The following is a 19,026-nucleotide window of genomic DNA, read 5'->3' on the forward strand; positions in this document are numbered from 1 at the left end:
TCTTTAATAGGAGTTGTAAATTTCCTGAGTCCTTTGAATTGGTTTTATTGTTTTATTTAATGACTTGATGATGACTTTGCCCCAGTCCTGGGGACGTTTGCTCAGCGGGCGAGCTCTGTGTTGTCGCAACACCAGCAGGCATCAAACAGGGCCTTGTGCTTGGCGTTCCTCGTGGACTGCAGGGCATGAATGGGAACAGGGAAATAACTCACTGCTGTGCTAGAGGGGCCCTCAAAGGACTGCCAGAATATTTGGGAAAACAGGACTTTTTAGCCCTTGGTTAATGAGCCCTTTCACAACAATCTGTGCTACTTTTTTTGAGCTACAAATGTCTTAATTATTTGACTTCCGTGGATCAGGTTTTGAAGCTCAATTATACTGAAAACAAGTATTGGGAGTAGATGTGGAATGATGAACGGAGTCTGAACTTTTGCTGTTGGTGACCTAAAGGCTGCCAAAGATGCATATCATTGGTGTCAAGTGATACATTTATCTTATAACCAATTTATGAAGTTGCAATGAGCTAAACCTAAAATTGTCACTTTTGGTGATGATCATGTGGTCAAAATGTGTTTGATTAGTAAGGCTGTGTTGTATCTTGGCATCTCCAGCTCAGTGTAACCCTGTGGCAAATAGTCATTTTATTAATAAAACCATAAAATAACGCTGAAACCTGAAAAACTCACAGTACTGTTCTGGCTCTGTTTGTTCACGTGTTTTTGGAGTTGGAGAGGAAAATAGAATGAAGCTGATTTTCCTTTTGGGGCTTTCAGTATTGCAGCTCTTTTGAAAGTCTGCAGGAAAACCTTGGGTCTTTTTTTTGTTTTCACAAGCTTCTCCAAACTATACAAATTTTTACAGGACTTACAAACCTTTACTAAAAGTTTATTTTTACAGAATTTGAACTTCTGTCCCAGTGTGATGCTGTAGGGTTTAGTGTGCATTTTTGTCCAGAGAAAGTCACGAAGCATAGTAAGTCAGTACTGCAGCAATTAATATTAATTTTCATCTGTTCCACAGCTGTTTCTTGTTAAGTGTGTGGTGAAAGCTGTGTGCTTGGGCACATCTCAAAAGTCCATTTCCCACAGTCCCTGCCCAGAGCACTTTTCCACGTTCTTGCTTCTCCAGAGGCTAAGGAGTTACACCGAAGCGTTTGGAGCTGTTCACAAGTCTGATTTTGGCCTCATGACTTGGGAGGGCTGTATTTTGGATACTTGATTCTGAGATGAAATGAAACATTGTGCTTGACTTTTTACTTTTACCCTCAAAAAGGGTTTGAAGCGATTATCCCAACAGTTTCACGTTCCCTGTATTCCTGTTGGAGTTTTGGTTGGTTTCTTCCATGCTCTTTTTCCCTTCCAGAAAAAGCCAAATAAGCAGCAACCTCTCTCTGAATCTCAAGAGATGCTCCTTCTCTAAAATTTACAGTCACATCAGGCATTTATTACGGTGGCTGAAAAGCTCAAGTTGCTTAAACTACATCTCCAAACAGAATTAAGTCCCTACTGCACCAAAGCAGGTGGATGAAGGAAGCTCTTGCTTGAGGTGGTGTGTACCAGGCAGGCAAAGGGGGAAGCTTTCATGTATCCATCTAAACTAGTGGGCTTGATTTGTGCCTACAGAGATCAGTTGAGGCTTTGTGTTAATAATTCACAGATAGGAGCTAAAAGCTGTGTGATAGGACCTTACAGGTTTTCATTTCTATAAAATCTTTAATTTCTTTTAATTGATGCAAAACACGTTACTGATTTGTATAACACTGTTTCTTGTGCCTTTGCTGCCTTCACCTACTGCTGCAGTTCTGTTTGTTTATTCCACCCAGTTGTTGGATGGATGAGGTAAACTAATGGATATTTTTCTGCTGGGAACTGCCAGAACGCTTAGGGAGTGATTGGGACCTGAATAGTCTCAGTTGTAGCCAAGACTCACTGACAGTCTGTACAGAGCTGTGTATGGACACTGTGCTGTTCTGCAAACATTGAGAGATACCTCTGGAAAAATTGCCATGAAAAATTTCCATTTTCTGGGAGCAGTTGTACATGCCCTAAGCGGTCTTTCAAAGAATTTAATAGGTTTTTAAGTTGCCTTTATATGAAATGAAGATGGAATAACTCAATCTCACCATTGCCAACTTGACAGTATCTACTTTCTTTGTAAAAACAGGATCAGAGAGCCAAAGGTTGAAAATTTACTGTTTTCACTGCAAGCTGAAGCTTTCTGTGGTGTAGGGTTTGAAGCAGTGACTGTCAAGGGCTGCAATCCCACGATGGCTGTGAAACCTTTTGTCTTTTTTTTTGTTTGCAGTCAAGCTGCAGCTTCAGGCAGAGGAACGAGGAGTGGTGTCCATCAAAGGTGTCAGTGCCAATCGCTTCCTGGCCATGAAGGAGGATGGCAGATTGCTGGCCTTGGTAAGTAGCACTTTCTTGATGTCTCTGTCTGTGTTGGTATGTCCTGCCCTCCCTCTGTGTGGAGTAACCTCTCTTCCTGCAGGACTTATTCAGCTGCTCAGTGCATGTTTTATCAGTAGAAATGAGCTCTGCACAGCTTCTGTCAATTACTTGAACTAGGAACTAGGAGGAGTTGGGTATTTCTGCCCTACCTAGGAGCTGCAAAATTTAATCAAGAATGGCTTTTCTGAGAGAGGAAATATCACAGTGATCAGGAAATTATAAAAACAAATGAAGAATAAAGTGTTTGCCTTTTTACCCTCAGGAGTATTTTCATTTACTTTCACATAAAATTATTTTAAAGACCTTTTTAAAGTAGAAAGTAAAGCCACTTTCTGTTAAAAAATTGCTTTCGTGATACTAATCTGTATGAATTGTTTTCTCGTTTTCTTCTTTGTAGAGAATCAATTCTTTTTTGGGCACTTCTACTTCCTAACTAGAAACCTGGCGAGAAAAACATTTTTGAAAATGTGATGATAAAATTTAAAGTTATATAAATGTAGTTAATTTAAACTGCTCTCTAGTGAGACTAGTTTTAGTTTAAACTCTTGTGCATTTTATTGGTATCAGCTGAATTTTTAACTGTGTTTTAAAGCCAGTGTGTAGCAGACTCTGAAAGTTAATGTCTCTCAGAGCCAGATGATAAATTTTGCTTTAAGAGCTGCAGTTACATTCATTTTGCTTATGAGATATAGACACTGTAAATACCTCATCCATATTTATGATCCTCAGTGCCTGGTGAAGCACCACTGCAGGGCATCCACCCTGCCAGAATTTCAGTTTGCAATAATCCTTGGTGCTTTGGTGTATTGAACACAACCCCATTCATCCTCTGTGCAAGTCCCTCCAGTGGTTGGGGTTAACAATGTGCATTCCTAACCCTGGCTGAACTGCTCTATGAAAGACATGTGCCAGGGGCTGCAGAAATTGCTTCTGATTCCCTTCCTCTGCCTCCATGAAATGAGACTGAACATAGTTTTACACAAGCAGGGCTCCCCAGGGCACTCCTCAGCTCTGGCTTCAGGGAGTTTTGTGTGGGCTCATGAATGCAGTTAAAAGAACCTGCTTCAAGTTACTCAGATATTGTGTGACAGCTCAGTTGAAGAAAATGTGAGGAGTTGTCCTCTGTGCTATTCTTGAGTTAAGGATAATTGGGAATTTCCTGTGGTGCTGGTGCGGTGGCAGTCGGCTTCCTATCCTAATCACACTCCTTACCCCGAGTGACAGGGAATGGTCAAAATACGGTGTTTAGCACTATTTGTAAAATTACAAACACAGGGGTGTGTTTGTATTTGGGATTTCTGATCTGCTGCTGCATCGTGGGTTTGGTTGTAGAACATGCTTCCCTTGCAGCAATTTTAGCTGCTTAGTTCCTTCCTGTAAGGCAAAATGCTTGGAAGAGTATTGTCCATTCATTCGGAATCACTCTCAGAATATGTAAAGTTGGGTCGCTTTGTGCTTCTCACTTGAGCTTATAAAAGGGTTTTTTTTCTTTTGTGTTGTTTCTGGACACAAGTATTACTTGAATCATGTTTGCTGCACACAACATTGTTGTTATTCAGAGGTGGAAACGCTCTACTCTTTTCAGATTTTTTTTCTCCAACCGGCATAACAAACGCTGCTGCGATTTCACGGCCATTTTCTGTAGCACTGGCAATATTTTTCCATGAGGATTTCTGTGCTGTGACTTCCAATAGTCTGTGACTGGCTGTGCCTTTACCATTTTCTGCCTCTGAACACATTCAAGAAACTGCTTCTAATTGCCAGCATCTCTTGTTCAGTTTGAGCAGGGCTGTGCTTCACGGGAGCTTGCATACTGGAAATGTTAGCAGTGAATTGCACATGGTGAAACACTGCTGAAATTTCTTTTAAAACATTATACAACTTAATTTCTAAATACATAATTTAGTCTTTTAATCCATCAGTCACTCAAGTACTATTCTGTCCTCTTTAATGCCTTGTTTTTTAAATTACTTTCAGTGCCCAGGATAAATTTGCATAGTGTCCTTGTTTTATGAATAAATCAACATCTTCAGAAATATGTTTGCCAATTATTATTCATGCCTGTTTTTCATCCTGTTGAATGTTTTTGTAATTACTTGTTGAGACATGCTGCAGGGTTTGTTCTGAGCTGGGGTTTGCAGGATGATTTATTGCACAGCCTGTGGATCACTACTCACCCTGGTGATCTGTGCGGGAGTGCAATGGGTCACGTTCTTGTCTGGAAAATCTGGATGATGCAGCTCTTAATTGAGCATTTGTATGCTCTTCACTGACAGACTCAGTTGTGGGGGAGAGGTGGTCTCTACCAGTGGAGGAAATGGCTGGTTATGAATGCAGATAGTTAAAACCTCCTCTTGGAAAATGCTCTTTTAACTGAAAAAATTTTAGCAGAAATGCATCTGTTCCATCAGATTTTTAATGGAAAAACAGAAACATTTCCCATCCGATATGGCTTATTTTGACTTTCCAGTTTCATTTAATTATTATAATGAAATACTTTCACTTTATGGAATGAAACGTGATTATTTCATTTAATGAAGAAATTTCCCAAACTTCCCATGAAAGGAAGAATTGTATTTTATGATAAGTAATTTGTTATTTAAGTATATGACCTGTTAATTCTGTATGTTGTGCTTACATGGTTTTGCTGTAATCGGCCAGGTTTTGCCAGACTTCAAGGACTTGATTTGAAAGGAAATTCTTGTATTTTAATGTTATGGATTAATATTGTGCTCCAAGAAAGTGTGTGAGAATAACCTGCACTTAGTTAGCGGAGTTCAGGTGTTTCATGAGGTGCTGTGAAAGTTTTTGCTGCCAGATCAGCAGTCTGGATGCAGCCTGGACTGAAGTGTATTTGAAAGAAATAACCCACAGATATCCAGGATTTTTCCAGGTGCTGAGATTGACAGTGCAGTGGCTGGCATCCTGCTCTTGCTGGACAGCACTCCAGCTCCTGAAATACCACCTTTGGCAGATTTTAAGGAATACGTAGTGCACGGAGCCTGAACTACTACCATTTGTCACCTAAATGATGGGGTTTATGTCAAAATATTTACACTGACAGTGTACTGTAGAAAAGCACTGCTTTCACGTATCCTTTGGGAGAAAATAAGGACTTTTCGTTTTTCACACTTTTTTGATGGTGTCTGCTGGAATTTCCAGCTTGGGCAATTGTACTGAATTGTCTGTAGTTTGCTTAAAGTTTTTGTTATTAAATGTTTCTTTTTATGTTTTCTGATCAGAACAAAGAATTACACAGTAAAAGCAAATCAGAAGCTGCTTGAACCATGTTAAGAGACAATGAATGAACCATAGGTAAAATCTGTTCCTGTAGGTATTTTTACAGTATTTTCACAATAAGTATCTTTCTTCAGTAATGAAACAGTTAATCTCTATTTCTTAAAACCAAGGTACTGCTCACATTGCTGCTGACTTAGTCCCCTGAATGTGAAGAATTGATTTGTACTGCTACACCAGTAATGCTTTTCCTTTTCCCTTTTAGAAATACGCAACAGAAGAATGTTTCTTTTTTGAGCGCTTGGAATCCAATAACTATAACACTTACCGGTCACGGAAATACTCAGATTGGTACGTGGCGCTGAAAAGAACTGGACAGTACAAACCTGGACCAAAAACTGGACCTGGACAGAAAGCTATCCTTTTCCTTCCCATGTCTGCTAAAAGCTGATTTCCATGGCAGATTTTGAGCACAAATGCTACACAACGCTAAAGACATTGCCTTTCCTCCTCCTCCCCCTCTCTGAAGTAGCAAAATATAAGCAATTATTTGCTGATACGATAATTACTTTTGTAGATACCAGATTAAACCATGAATGTTTCATACTGTCTTTATATTGCTCTTTAAACCTATTGTGCCAGTGTGTGTGGAGGTAAAATGACTTGGAGAATATATTTTCAGGATCAGTAACACTTCTGTTTTCTGCTAGGTATCTATGTATTTTATTTACCTTATGCTTGCTTTACGGAGTAGGGGAGAACAAACCTGATGCACACTCATAGCAATAATTACCTTTTAAAATAATTTATATCTTAGCTTATTAGAGAATAATTACTTTCTAATAATTACCTAAAAAGAAGTCCATGGATAACTTTAATATGCAGCACTGCAGTAATGATTCTAAATTATTACTGTAAGGAAATGTGAAATGTACTGCTATCATGTCATGTTTCTGTAGGACTCGGGCAGCTCCCTGTGGTAGAGTTTGTAGAACAGGCCTGTGTAGACAGCTGGGAACTCCCTCATGGTTATGTCAATCCTATCAAACCCTTCCCGGTACCCGTACAGTAAGAGCTTGGCCACGTTGCTGGTGATGGGAGTGGCATTTTCCGTCCTGGCCAGCTCCTCTAGGTCCATCCACTCACACCGGAGGCACTCATGCTGGCAGAAGCTGATTTGGAAGGAGGAGGGCTCCATGCGGCAGATGATGTACATGTCTGACTTCCCGAAGGCTCCCGGGTGTTTGTGTTGCTGCCTGATGCTTAGGATGGACTTGAACTCTGACTTGATGCCAGTTTCTTCAAAAACCTCTCGAACTGTTGTGTCTCCTGGATGGAAAGAGCAATCCTTACAATACATCTGAAAGTAACTTAACACTCCTTAAACCTTTTGGAAAGGTGGAATGCCTCTAATGCAAAGCATTCTCTGTTCTGCTTCATAAGGTTTTCAGAATGTAAGTCTGTTTTTCCAACACAAGGATAAGCTAATTTTTTGGTCCCCAAACAAAAGTAATTGCTATGTGTCCTTTCTGCGTGTATCCTACAGAATTACTATGGTAATGCTGTGTACAGGGTGTGGTTTGAAATGGACACTCTGATGGCTGCTGGCTCCACTGATCCATTAATCCAAGACAGCACTGCACTATCTTTGCAGTCCTTTGGATCCCCATCCCTCTCCTTGCCTTTGACTGTCCTCAAGTTCAGTCTGTGCAGCTGCACCTGTACCTATGTCAGATCTCTTGATCAGATCAGTTTCACTGCACTTCACCCCAAGGAGTAACAAAACAGGTAAAACTGTTTGTGGAAAGTGCAAGTTGGCACCAGGTAGTTTTCAAGATGTACCTTAAGTGTCTGGTGACATTTCAAATATGCCACAGCACCAGTGCAGCACGTAGCCTGTTCTGCAAACATGCTGCATCTGTGCTGCACGTGTGCATTCTGTGTGCCCCAGCCAGAATGAGGTCAGTGCTAACATTCCTCACCACAAACACAGCAGAAACGTCAAGGGTCTACAGGGTCTGCATGCTGCAATGACAGCCAGATAACCACCCATCCATCCAGAATGCCTCCAGAGAGAGAATTTTTCTCTTCAATAACAACTTAAATAGAAGTGCCCAAAAGAATTTTTTTAATACTCTGCTGATTTCCCCAAAGTCTGCAGTTTCATTGTAGTCAAGTCAAATCCTAGTTGCGTGGGGTAACTAGTGGTAGGTAAAATCCTGGCTTTTCTAAATTAATATAACCACCTGGTTGTGTCTGATTTGAGTGGTCAGAGTACAGAGCTCCTGTGCAATGTTACCTGCTTCTGTTAGTTCATTTTCAGTAAGAAGTGAGTGTGCTGGTTTGCTTCCAAAAGCAAATGCATTTTTAAAGACTTGTAGAGATTCACATCCCATGGAAGATTGCACCTTGGCAAGTCAGAGGGGAACAAAACAGACATTTCAGGGGAAGTTTCAGATATTGGAAATAATAATTCAGTGTGGCAAGTGGTTTTGTTAGTGGGGCTGTATATTAGACAGATGTGACGAACTGAGATTGTGAGGAATGTTGAGGCAGGCTGTGCTTAAGAAAATTGCAGTAATTAGGGATTTCATTTAAGCTTTGAGCTTTGCTTTTAGATGAAGTGCCATTTTCTATTTCCCTTTTATTTAAAGTGTGTGTATATATAAATACCTAATGACTGTTAAAGAAACACTACAGCTGGAGTTTCAGAAATACTCAAATACAAAAATGTGTGCACTTTGCTTAATCTGCATTATGAAACTATTGGTGTTACTTGCATGAGTCAGTTGGCACCCATTTAAGTAGGCAGCCATGCATTTTGTCTCTTCATATAACCAAATGATTTTAAGCATTGTAATTGCAATTTCAATTTTAATTTAAAATTTAATCCCTTGAATGACTTGAGTTTTTGAGGTTTGATGTAAGAACGAAAAATGAAAATTAGGCTCTATTATATTTTATGCTTCACTAATTTGTATCTTCTTGTAAATGTAGATGTGATTCAGAGAATCATAACTTTTATTATTCTGTAGTTTAGAAGTGGCAGGAGGGAAGCTGTAAGAGTCTTTTCTCCTGGGTGGTTTTCAGTCCAGGCTCCAGCCATAATCTCATGTGTTAAGTGAGGGATGGCTGCTGGCTTACTCAGTAGCAGTATCCCTCTGGGGAATCCCACTGGAATGCCAGTGCTGGTCATTTGTTCCCTTGAGTACAAAAATCCTGCTGCTGCTGGCACTAGAAGTGAGAAGGAGCCTGGCTAGACAACAGTCATGGAATTCGGGGTTCTTTTGAAAACATGGATCCATTTCACTGTGTTACATTGCATTGTCCAGCAAATATTTTTGATTTCCATCACTGGGTTGGACAGGAAGATTTAAAGCGTGACTCATGAGTTAAGAAAACTAATCTCAGCTATATCCTGATAACCTGCAACTTTCTTCATGTATTGAAATAATGAACTGGAACACAACCTTACCACACATTGTTGTAGGGAGATTGCTAAAATAGGAGGCATTTTTAAGTTATGGAACAGTCAGGAAACCTGGGGTTGACACTCAGTTTAAGAATTAACCGGTCTATGGATCATGATTTTAAGGGGTGAAATACAAAGGAAGAAATAGCCAGATTGTCTCTCTCTTAATAAACATCCATGTTCATTCACCTGTGAAGATAAACTGCAGCAGTGCTCATCATCAGCTGTGCTATGTTGGACAGAAGGGAGAGGTTTCCTCAAACCAGCATTGTTTCCTAACACAGGAGTGCCTTATGTCTCTGTTGAGAGTAGGTGCCCACAAGACTGAGGCCCTGCACTTCACCCTGACCCTGTACCAAAGAGCTCTTGATCCAAACTAATTAAGTGAAGGGCAAGGGGTAGAAGGAAGCCAGTGCATTTATTTCTGTTTTGCATGTAAAAATTGAGAGTTGGAAGTTTTTGCTTAGTACATGCCTGAGGTCAGTGCTCTGGATTACAGTATGAGTTGAGAGCTCCCTGTTTCAGTTTTAGTTGGGCTATATATGGATTACCTTAATCCTCTGCACTTCTGGCTCATATTGCAATATATCCTAGCAGCCTACAAAAACGTAGCTGGTGTCAAGCACTCACTTAAAACAAAGTGTGGAAAAGAGTAAATGTTACAAATACAGAACTTCTTTGCCATGAACATAATGTTACCCTGTTACCATTAAGGTCACAGGATCCCTCAGTCTATTCACCATTAATTCAAGGAAACAATCCATCACGGGAGTGAGGTGGGTCACACTGCATTTCAGTGGTATTCATGTCGTTGTAATTCTGTTGACATCTGACCTGTTCTCCTAGGACTTACCAATGTCTTCTCCTGGGTTAGACAGACCTCCTGGAAATTTCCATGCGTTTATAGTCTGTATTGGAGGAAAATCCATTAATGAAGTAGTCAGCCTGTGTTGCACTCTTTAATACTAAGGTGACAATTGACACATCACCTTTTTTTGTTGAAGTTGCAGTATTTTTTACTTTACAAATATCAGCAAGTAGGAACTTGTTCATTCCTGCTAACATGATGATCAGAGACAGCTATAGTCTGTATGAACTATTGGAACAAAACACCTACTGACTGAAAATTCAAACTGTCTAACAGTCATTAGACAATGTTGCTGCTAGATAGATAGTAGTTGAATATTAAAAAAAAAAGCTGCTATAGACTATATAATCTTATATTTAATCACTAATGTATTCCACTTCCATGATTTTGGCTTTTAAGAAATGTATATATATTTAATCTTACAAACAGGTATTATGATTGTACTGTTCTATACTGCACTGGCTTTACGATGTCTCTGTGTGTCTGTAATGATCCTTTAGTGTAACCTGTCGTTTTCATGGAATACAAGAAATGAGGGCTTGTGTGTGATTTATGTATAGAAACATTTATTGAATTGCAATAAAGTTCAGTATTAAAATGCGAAGCTTGGTGTTGTTACTCACACTGCTAAAGGAGTTCCAGTCCCTGCACCTCTTGCAAGAACATAAAGATTTGTAGGCTTTACCTTTAATTCTATCTACTTTCTATTTTTTTCCTTATTAAACGTTTATGTAGGAAGAAGTTAACCCTCAGCTAGAACTAAAGGCAGTAAAAAGGCACACTGGCCACAAAAGTGCTTTTTTTGTCTGTGCAGCATAGCAGGGAAGCTGTGTGCGTTCCAGTGATTGGAAACCCTAACAACTACATTGGAAAATGTGTTGGCTTTTTTTTCCTGGGCATTCTTAAAGGGCTTGGATAGGAATTTAAAGTAATAGATTAAAAATAGCGCACATGGAAAATACATATATTTGTCTATTGGCTTTCAGATTTGCTTCTGGTTCCTGGAAATCTTTGTGTGCTGTGGAATTGTCCTGTCACAAACCCAAACAGCTCTAAAAATTCTAACAGCTGTTTAATGTTCTAGTTTTTTTTTTAACTCTGGTATCTGTTTAAGATATTTACTAAAAGGTAAGCATGCACATTTATATTTTTGTGTATAAAAGGATAAATAAATGTCGCATTTCTAACGTTTACAATGTGCAGCTCTGTCCCTGGAGACTCTAAAGCTGGAACCACTTTTGGAGTCTACAGCATGCGAGGTAAGTTTCTGCTTTACCTGGTAATTGCTGAATATAAGCCTGAACATCCTGCTATAGAAAAGTCCTCAGTATTTTACTTTATTGTAAGCAAAAATATAAAATATAAAAATGAAAAATAAACATCTTTAATTACAGGAAACAAATTCAGAGGAAGAGAAACATCTTTGTCTTTTGTGTTAGGAACTCAGCATGTGATATGACTGAACCTGCCTATGAAAGCACCCTTTCACTGAAGTTCATTAACTGTTGTAGTTACTAATGAAGTGATGTTTTGGGTCCTGAGGAGGAATGTCTCAATAGCTATTTCAGGAAAGACGGGAAAATGCAGCCATTTCTGGCATAGTTTTAACTGTATAATATGAAAATGATGCATCCAAGGGTATTTCAGTCTACCTAGTTAAGTTTTGATTGTTTCATGTTAAAACAGCAGTTAATCTCACTCTCCTAGAGACACTGTAATTTGCAAATGAAAGCTAATGGAAGCTAAGTGTCTCTTAAATGGTGTAACACAGCACAGGCAGCTGCCAGTGAGCCAGAGAGCTTTCTGCAGCAGCTGAGTTAAAACCTGGGTTAGCCTGATAGGGGCTGGAAGACATTTCAGTGATGGATGCTCGGTGACCTCAAGCCACATCACACGAGCCACCCTCACCACACCACTGCTCTGGTTTGGCATTCTCTGTAGTGAGGGCCAGCACTTCTGTGTATGAGGAATTAAAGATCTTCACACCTGCTGGACTAAGGTAGTCTCCAGGTCACAGCCAACCATGGTACTGCTTATTTAAAGCCACAGATATGCCTGGAATTTTGGGAACCAAACAAAATTGGAATCCTTCTCTCAAAATCTGTTTGGAGCCATGGGGGTTTTCCAGAAGTCTGCATGGATCCAAACACAAGATCAGGGACTCTTGGGTCAGTTATAGAAGAAAACAGAGAACTCAAAGTAGGAAGGATACTTCTGCTGAATCAATCACCAGTTATAATTTATAACAAATCTGTTGCTTTTCAGAGGTAGTTTTTTTCCCTTCAAATGGAATACTGTCATCTGCTGATAGATGTGTTCAAGATAGTCGTAAAAGGAAGTAACTTAAGTATCACAATATTTGACTGGAATAAAAACAAACATGTCTTTTGTTTTATATTACAGAATAGGCTTATGTAAATGAACTCTGTTTTATAATCCTTTAACAAACATACCTTATTTCTGTCTTGTACAACCAACACCTTTCCAGTGCTTTCATCTAGAACAGCACCTGGTATAGACAAAATATTGTAAAAGGTGAAGTGTTGGACAACTGGGTTGAATCCTTACAGCCAAAATTTAACACATTTTGACACAGCATAACAAAACCCTAATGATACTATGTATAGTTAGCAAGGTTTGTATGGATGAATCACAAAATGGTTTGTCAGTGAAAAATGGATGCACAATAAAATATCAGAAAAAGGTTAAAATTCCCATATAAAAATTCAAAGTTGGCAGTACCAAGATAAATAATTGCAACATTTAAATTCCAGATTAGACAAGAAATGAAAAGAAAAACTTGCTTGTGTTAATATCAGAACTAAAGAATGCAAGATCAAGAGGTTACCCAAACAATCTGGCAAAGCTGCTTGCTTTAGCAGAGACTTGCCTGTAATCTTCCTCAAATAACACAGAATTTTCCAGTGACTCTGGCTGAGAAGCCACCCTTAAGGGGGACGAATTTTTCTCCAGTGAAATTCATGACAAACCTCCCACCTGCTGTAGTAGAGATTTGAGTGTTTTTGGGTTAATAACACAGAGTGTTTTGTACTCAGTGGGCTGTACTGATAAAGTTCATCTGAGTGACTATCTCTGAACTTGCTCTTACCCAGCTAATAACTCCTGGCAAGAACTGCGCTGTAATCTGAGCCAATTTGTTAATCAAAAAGTGTTGCTCCCAAGGGGAAAAATGACACTTTCAGTTGATGAAAAAACATGCCTGACTGAGAAGTGCAGCTTTTCCTTAAGTCCTCATGCTCAGCCCATGACTTTCTCCCACAGATTACAAGTTTTCTTACTTTCTGGAACCCAAGTGTTTTCATGTTTAATTATGTCATACTCACTGGTCATACTTTAAAAATGTTCTTCCTTTAAAACAGGTCTTTTTCTCAGATTTTAAAGAGCACTGCGGTGAGCAGGACGAGTGCTGTGGTGCAACTTACCAGGCTCTTTTCCAGATCAGTCATGTATGGCTTTCAAATTAGAGGTTAATGGTAACAAAATGCTTATGTCATTTTAAAAGTAGGAGGAAGGGGATACAGGAACATCTGTGATGATATGTGCATTTAAAATGTTATGGGGAAATATATTCACAGGAAGGGATTATTAAGGAGTGAGTGTCCAGCTAAAAACATCCTCTGTTTTTTATAATAGATGGCAGATTTATGTGTAGGAGAACTATTTCAAAGATGAAGTACCAATCTTCCTTCAAGATATGTCAAAGGACGTGCCTTAAGTGGGTAGTCACATATCTGCCTTCCCGTGGCTTGTGACTTCATGATTTCATTCCTCCTGTAAATATTTAGCAGTGTCCAAGTTCAAGAACTGTAATGATTAAAAGAGGGAACTAAAGGAAAGCAGGAGCAACCTTGTGATTTGATTAGAGGGTTTGTTTTCTAGAAAAGTCATTCCTCAGCCAAAGGGTTTGCTGAGACCAGGGATGGCTGCTGAAGGCAGGGAACTGCTCTTTGAATCAAACAGAAGGTGTGTTTGCTCTCCTCTGTTCCCCTACAATTGAAGCCTGTTAATGTAATTTTTGGCAGTGAAATTTCCAGTGAGGTGATCAGAATCTCTGCTAGAGGATATCTAAATTCAGAGCAAGAAGAAAGAAAACACCTAACAGGATTTGCTGTCTGGTCTCATGTTTCCTTGCTGGGGCACACCTGGTTGGTATCAGTGAGATCACAGCTTCACTGCAGGCCCTGAATTGTTTTAAAAACTCTCTCTCCTGCTACAAATGTGGTATCTGGAGCTTTAAATCGTTCAATGCCAGGATGACTTTCTGGAAAGGTTTATACTTGCAACCCAACCAAGTAAGCACTATTACAATACCACTTGGTTTTCAATGTTCTCTTTTGGGAAATAGGTTAAGAAAAAACATTAAAAAAAAGAAACAGAATCTCTTAGACAACTCCAGATAATGAGTAATGGAGGGGAAAAATATCTTCATCCTACCTGTTTTATTTATGACTGATGTAAAAATGCATGCAAAGATGTTCAGTGTTGAGAAGCACTTGTCAGCCACAGAATGAGCACAAACACAGCTGCCTGCACTGTAAACATCAGCAGACAGTAGTAGGTATTTGTAAAACAACTTGGGAACTACTTTTAAGTCACCTTCGATAAGTGACTTACAAAGCTATCTACCTCCATATCCCTGTGCAGGTTGACGGAAATACAGCTCTCATTTTAGATTTCCTTAAGTAACAGGACTGGCCAAGGCTGATGATCCTCTGTGTGTGTAGGCTCTCCTTCCTGGAGTCATTCAACTCAAAGGACTTTGTTTCAACAAGCAGATTAAAGTGGTAGCAATGCAAATAACAGCTGTGTTGTCTTACAGTACATGTGAGGGAGAAGAAAATGCCTTTTACTTTTCTTCCTCTCCTTTCACTTTCCTTCCTCAGCTTGTCCTCTCATGCCATCGTTGCGGCATATTGACAAACATGTCACTTTCTGGATGGCAGACCACATCCTCCTCGGAGGCGGAGAATTTTGGAAATGCTTTTAAAAACACGTTAATCACTTCATACACCAGAGACTCCTCTGTATCTTTACACATGTGGAAAATCCTGCCGCCTACAAACGGATGCAGTAACTTAGCTGGAAGACACATCACATATTCCACTATTTCTAAACAATAATGGCCAAGCCCAATGAGTAACATTTGCTACTCTCTGCTTGGCCACTCTCATCCAGTCTGGTAAAATATGACCTGACCTCGCTTATTCACACCTTTGTCATCACTTGGCTGAATGGTCCTGAGGCACAAGCCCTGGCTGTGCTGTGTTTGCTGCGTGGGAAACTCCAGACAGGAGGAAAACCAGCTGCTGGTCTACTTGGCAATGACATTTGCTACCTGTTCCCTGTGTTGGCTTCCTGCTGGCCAGCCAGCCACTCTCCACGTCTCTGCTTTTCATTTTCAGGATGCTCTCTAAGGATTGACTTCTGTATTTCACTGACTGGCCACAGCTTTGGGATGGAGACTCTCACCAGCAAATTGCTTTTCTTTATTGCAGACACTTTATAAAATACTTTTTGGTTAGGAAATAAAAATGTCTTGTGTTTGACCCACTCCCCAATATACATATTTAAATAATTTGATATTTCAATAAAATGAATTAAAAATAGAATGGAGCCTTTCCATTACCCAGGGTCTCCCTCCTAAAGTAGAAACACAACGGAATAAACCTACCAGGTGGTATCCACACTGCTTAGCGTATTTTTGGGATGTATTTCAGATCCACTGACAGTGAGTGGAACAAATGAAAAAAAAACCCACATAGCAAGTCATTATTTCACAGAGAAATCTGCTTGTTTACCTGCCCAAAATGCTTTCCTTAAGTATTTATCTCCTTTAAAGAAACTCACAATAATAAATGAAAGTGTACAGGTTTGAAAAAATGGTAGCAAAGAATACATACATTACATGTTGTGCAATTTTAAAATCCATACAATAAATTATGAAATCCATATACCTGCACTTATGAAACTTTTTCTTTCCTTGAAGTTTTTTCCTACTTGCAGAATGCAAAGTGTTTTGAAGCACAACTGCCAATTATGCTCTGAAAATACATTTTTAGACGTTTATTTGCGAGTCTTTCAGAGTTATGATTTTTCTTACAGTCCTTCCTGATGCTCACCAGGGTTTCAACTCATCTCTCATATGATTTTCTTTCAAGCAGCACTTTCAGCTGTGCAAGTCCTACTTCAGAAACCTCCCTTTCACTTATTCAGGTTTCCTTACAAGGAGTAACACGGTGCTTTTTGAGAGGAGAATGCGCTGTCCTGCTCCAGTTCAGCGCCACATATTTTAATGGTGAGGTTTCCATACCTCAAGAAAACATGCTCCAACATGTCCATTGTCAAACTCCAAGGCCGCCTTCAGCATCCACCCTGCCCTCTGCTGGCCTTGGAACTGAAGACTCCCACTTACCGATGGCAGTAACATTGTTTTGTAATTCAAGGGTTTTTCCCCTTTCACCCGACCTGCTGCTACACAGAATAAACCATATTTTGTGAGTTCTTCCTAACTACATTTTTCAAATTGCTGTTTATGGGTCTTAATGCCACTTAGTGAATAAATAACACCCCACACAGTCCCTGCAAGCCAAGGACAAACAAGTCAAGGCTGTAACTGGAGAGATTTGCTCTCGCCAATCTCATGATTTCTGTGTGTTAATGTAACCCTTACCAGTAAATGAGAGGTCCAAGCCAACCTACAATTAAAGATTACTGAGTGATGGGATAGGTAATGGCAAATTTGTGGAACTCTGTTGAGTGAGAGGGCAAAACCATTCAAATTTGTTGAAGCTAATTTCAAGCAGATAGTATTTTTTGCTCATCATCAGTAGAGAAAAAAAAACCAAAAGAAAAAAAGGGAAACCATCTTATCTAGCTTGTTGGAAACTTTCTCAGTTATGGAGCAACTTTCCAGCTGTGGTTGCGGCAGGTCTAGGTGGGTAAGACTCTGGTGTTTTGGCATTTTTTTTGGTAAAATATACATTTAGACTAAAGACTTCTAGGCACAACTTAGAACAGCTTTTAGATCACTGCAATTTAGGCTAATAGTTGCTTTAGCTTCTGAACAAGCCTTGTTGGGTCAACTTTTCCCCATTCACAGACATTAACTTGAGCATACTTTAGGCAGATACACACATTAAGCATCTGAAATAAGGACACACAGTGGAGATGCAGGGTTTTTTCCTCTCACTTTTGTTTTTGTGGTTACTTTTTAATTTTCAAATGCAGTAGGCAGCTGGTTTCCATGTCCTGGTTATACAGAGGAACAATTCCTACTGAACCTAAGTAGCTCCTCAGGGCTCCTTCAAGTGTTTCTGTGGGTGCAACCACTCCTGTAACTCACCTGCAACCCCCAGCTGGTGTGTGGCAAACCCGGGCAGCCTGCTGGGCCCTTCTCCCAGCCACAGCGTCAGTGTGGACCAGCCCTGCTCGGCGTGGTGGAAAGTAAAGCCTTGGGAAGCAGCCACTGCAACAAGGCTGCTCTGGAAGATGGGGACATGGAGCCAGACAGCGACACGGCCTTCATCCTGCCACTGAGCCACGGACTCTGCAAGAGAGGGAAGTGAGGAGGGTCAGGGACCCCTTTGCCCTTGATCTGTGTGGTTTTAAACCTTACCACGCAAAATAGCCATGTGCAAAAGTCCGTATTTTCACCTCATCTACCATAGGGTCATATTATCATTGGTGTGAGAAACTCACAAGCAGCATCAGGGGCTGCCAGCTTGACATTTTTGTGATACAACTTGGTGTTCACATGCAAAATGATGGCTTTTATGTTAGGGTCTGCCATAAGGCACAGGGGAATCTTCTCATGTGGAGTGCTGTGTCCAGATCTGGGCTCCTCAGTACAAGGATGATAAGGAACTACAGGTGAGGGCCCAGCAGAGGTCACAAAAAGGATGAGGAGTCTGAAGCATCTCTCTCATGAGGACAGACTGTGTGGGAACCGGACCTGTTCAGTCTGGAGAATAGGAGTCTCAGATGGGATCTCATCAATCCATACAAATATTTCAAATGTGGGTGTCAAGAGAATGATGACAGACTCTTTTCAGTGGTGCCCAGTGAAGGTACGAGGAGCAATGGCCATAAACTGAAACACGTGAAGTTTCACCTCATCATGAGGAAGAACTTCTTCACCTTGAGAGTGGCAGAGCATGGAACAGGCTGCCCAGCAGGGGCGTGGAGTCTCCTCTGGAGACATTCCAAAACCACCTGCCGTGGTCTGCCACTCCTATGTCACCTTCTCCGGACGACCCTGCTTTGGCAGAGCGACTGGACTGGATGATCTCAGAGGTCTTTTCCGATCCTAACTCTTCCGTGGTTCTGCGAGTTTCCTCTGCTCCCTCCCGCCAGCGCCCTCCGCCTCACAGCCGCGCCGCAGGCTCTGAGGGGACGGCGGCGGCCGAGGGCGCCCCCTAGCGGGACCCGCGCCGCCCTTCACACAACGCACCCCCCGCCCGTGACTCGGGACCCCCGCCCGGCACTTGCCCCGCAGCCACCGCCCGAAGGCGGCCCGCTCCAGTCGCGGGGACCCGCGCAGCTCGCCCAGATCCACGGTCACCCCCCCGAACTTGTCCGGCCGCGCCCGCAGCCCCGCCAGGGCCGCCCAGCCCCGCGCCCTGCGCAGCGCCCGCCACGGCCCGGCCATGGCGGTGTGCGGGAGGCGGGGAAGCGGCCGCCCCCGGGGCGGTGCCGGCCTCTGCTCCGGAACCGCTCCGCGGCGGCAGCGAAGCAGCATGTCCGCCTCCTCGTCCAGAAGGAAGAGCAAGGGGCGCCCGGCCGCGGCAGGCGGCTCCCCAGGGGATGCTCCCCTCGGCGCTGCCGCGGTTGGGCCGCTGGCGCTGCGCGTCGCCGACGCCGTGGAGTCAGGTACGGGGTGCGGGGTGCGGGTGGCGGGGACGGGCAGCCCCAGCTGCCTCAGCCCGGCGCACTGAGGGCGCCTCATTTGAAACTGCCTCCCTGCCCAGCCGCGCTGCCGG

The 19,026-nt window shown here is 41.6% G+C and overlaps 3 protein-coding genes across 13 annotated transcripts in view; 2 read left to right on the forward strand and 1 right to left on the reverse strand.

Annotated features, from left to right (window-relative positions):
- FGF2 (fibroblast growth factor 2) overlaps positions 1-10,631 on the forward strand; it is a 24,103-nt gene extending 13,472 nt beyond the window's left edge. Inside the window, exons 2-3 of the mRNA XM_085057853.1 lie at positions 2,305-2,408; positions 5,953-10,631. Of these exons, the coding sequence (XP_084913979.1) occupies positions 2,305-2,408; positions 5,953-6,138 (290 nt within the window). The 3' untranslated portion in view covers positions 6,139-10,631. The remainder of the gene's footprint in view (positions 1-2,304; positions 2,409-5,952) is intronic.
- On the reverse strand, positions 5,720-18,695 carry NUDT6 (nudix hydrolase 6). Of its 3 annotated transcripts, XM_085057851.1 has the most exons (6): positions 18,536-18,695; positions 17,391-17,594; positions 12,876-12,974; positions 12,481-12,536; positions 10,013-10,067; positions 5,720-7,016 (listed from the first exon to the last, which is right to left on the reverse strand). In XM_085057851.1, the coding sequence occupies exons 1-6, from the start codon at positions 18,693-18,695 to the stop codon at positions 6,628-6,630; spliced, it is 963 nt and encodes a 320-aa protein (XP_084913977.1). In that variant the 3' UTR covers positions 5,720-6,627. The 3 variants fall into 3 exon arrangements, with proteins under 3 accessions (XP_084913977.1, XP_084913975.1, XP_084913976.1); XM_085057849.1 differs by lacking the exon at positions 12,876-12,974; XM_085057850.1 differs by lacking the exons at positions 10,013-10,067; positions 12,481-12,536; positions 12,876-12,974.
- AFG2A (AAA ATPase AFG2A) overlaps positions 18,694-19,026 on the forward strand; it is a 161,651-nt gene continuing 161,318 nt past the window's right edge. For all 9 annotated transcript variants that reach the window (XR_014851556.1, XR_014851557.1, XM_085057831.1 and 6 more), the window contains exon 1: positions 18,694-18,916. Coding sequence is in view for 7 of the 9 variants with exons in the window: in XM_085057831.1 (XP_084913957.1) it covers positions 18,694-18,916 (223 nt within the window). In the remaining 2 variants the exon portion in view is untranslated. The remainder of the gene's footprint in view (positions 18,917-19,026) is intronic.

This window comes from Lichenostomus cassidix, chromosome 4 (assembly GCF_008360975.1).
Source record: "Lichenostomus cassidix isolate B80296 chromosome 4, HeHo_3.0, whole genome shotgun sequence".
NCBI classification, from domain to species: Eukaryota; Metazoa; Chordata; class Aves; order Passeriformes; family Meliphagidae; genus Lichenostomus; species Lichenostomus cassidix.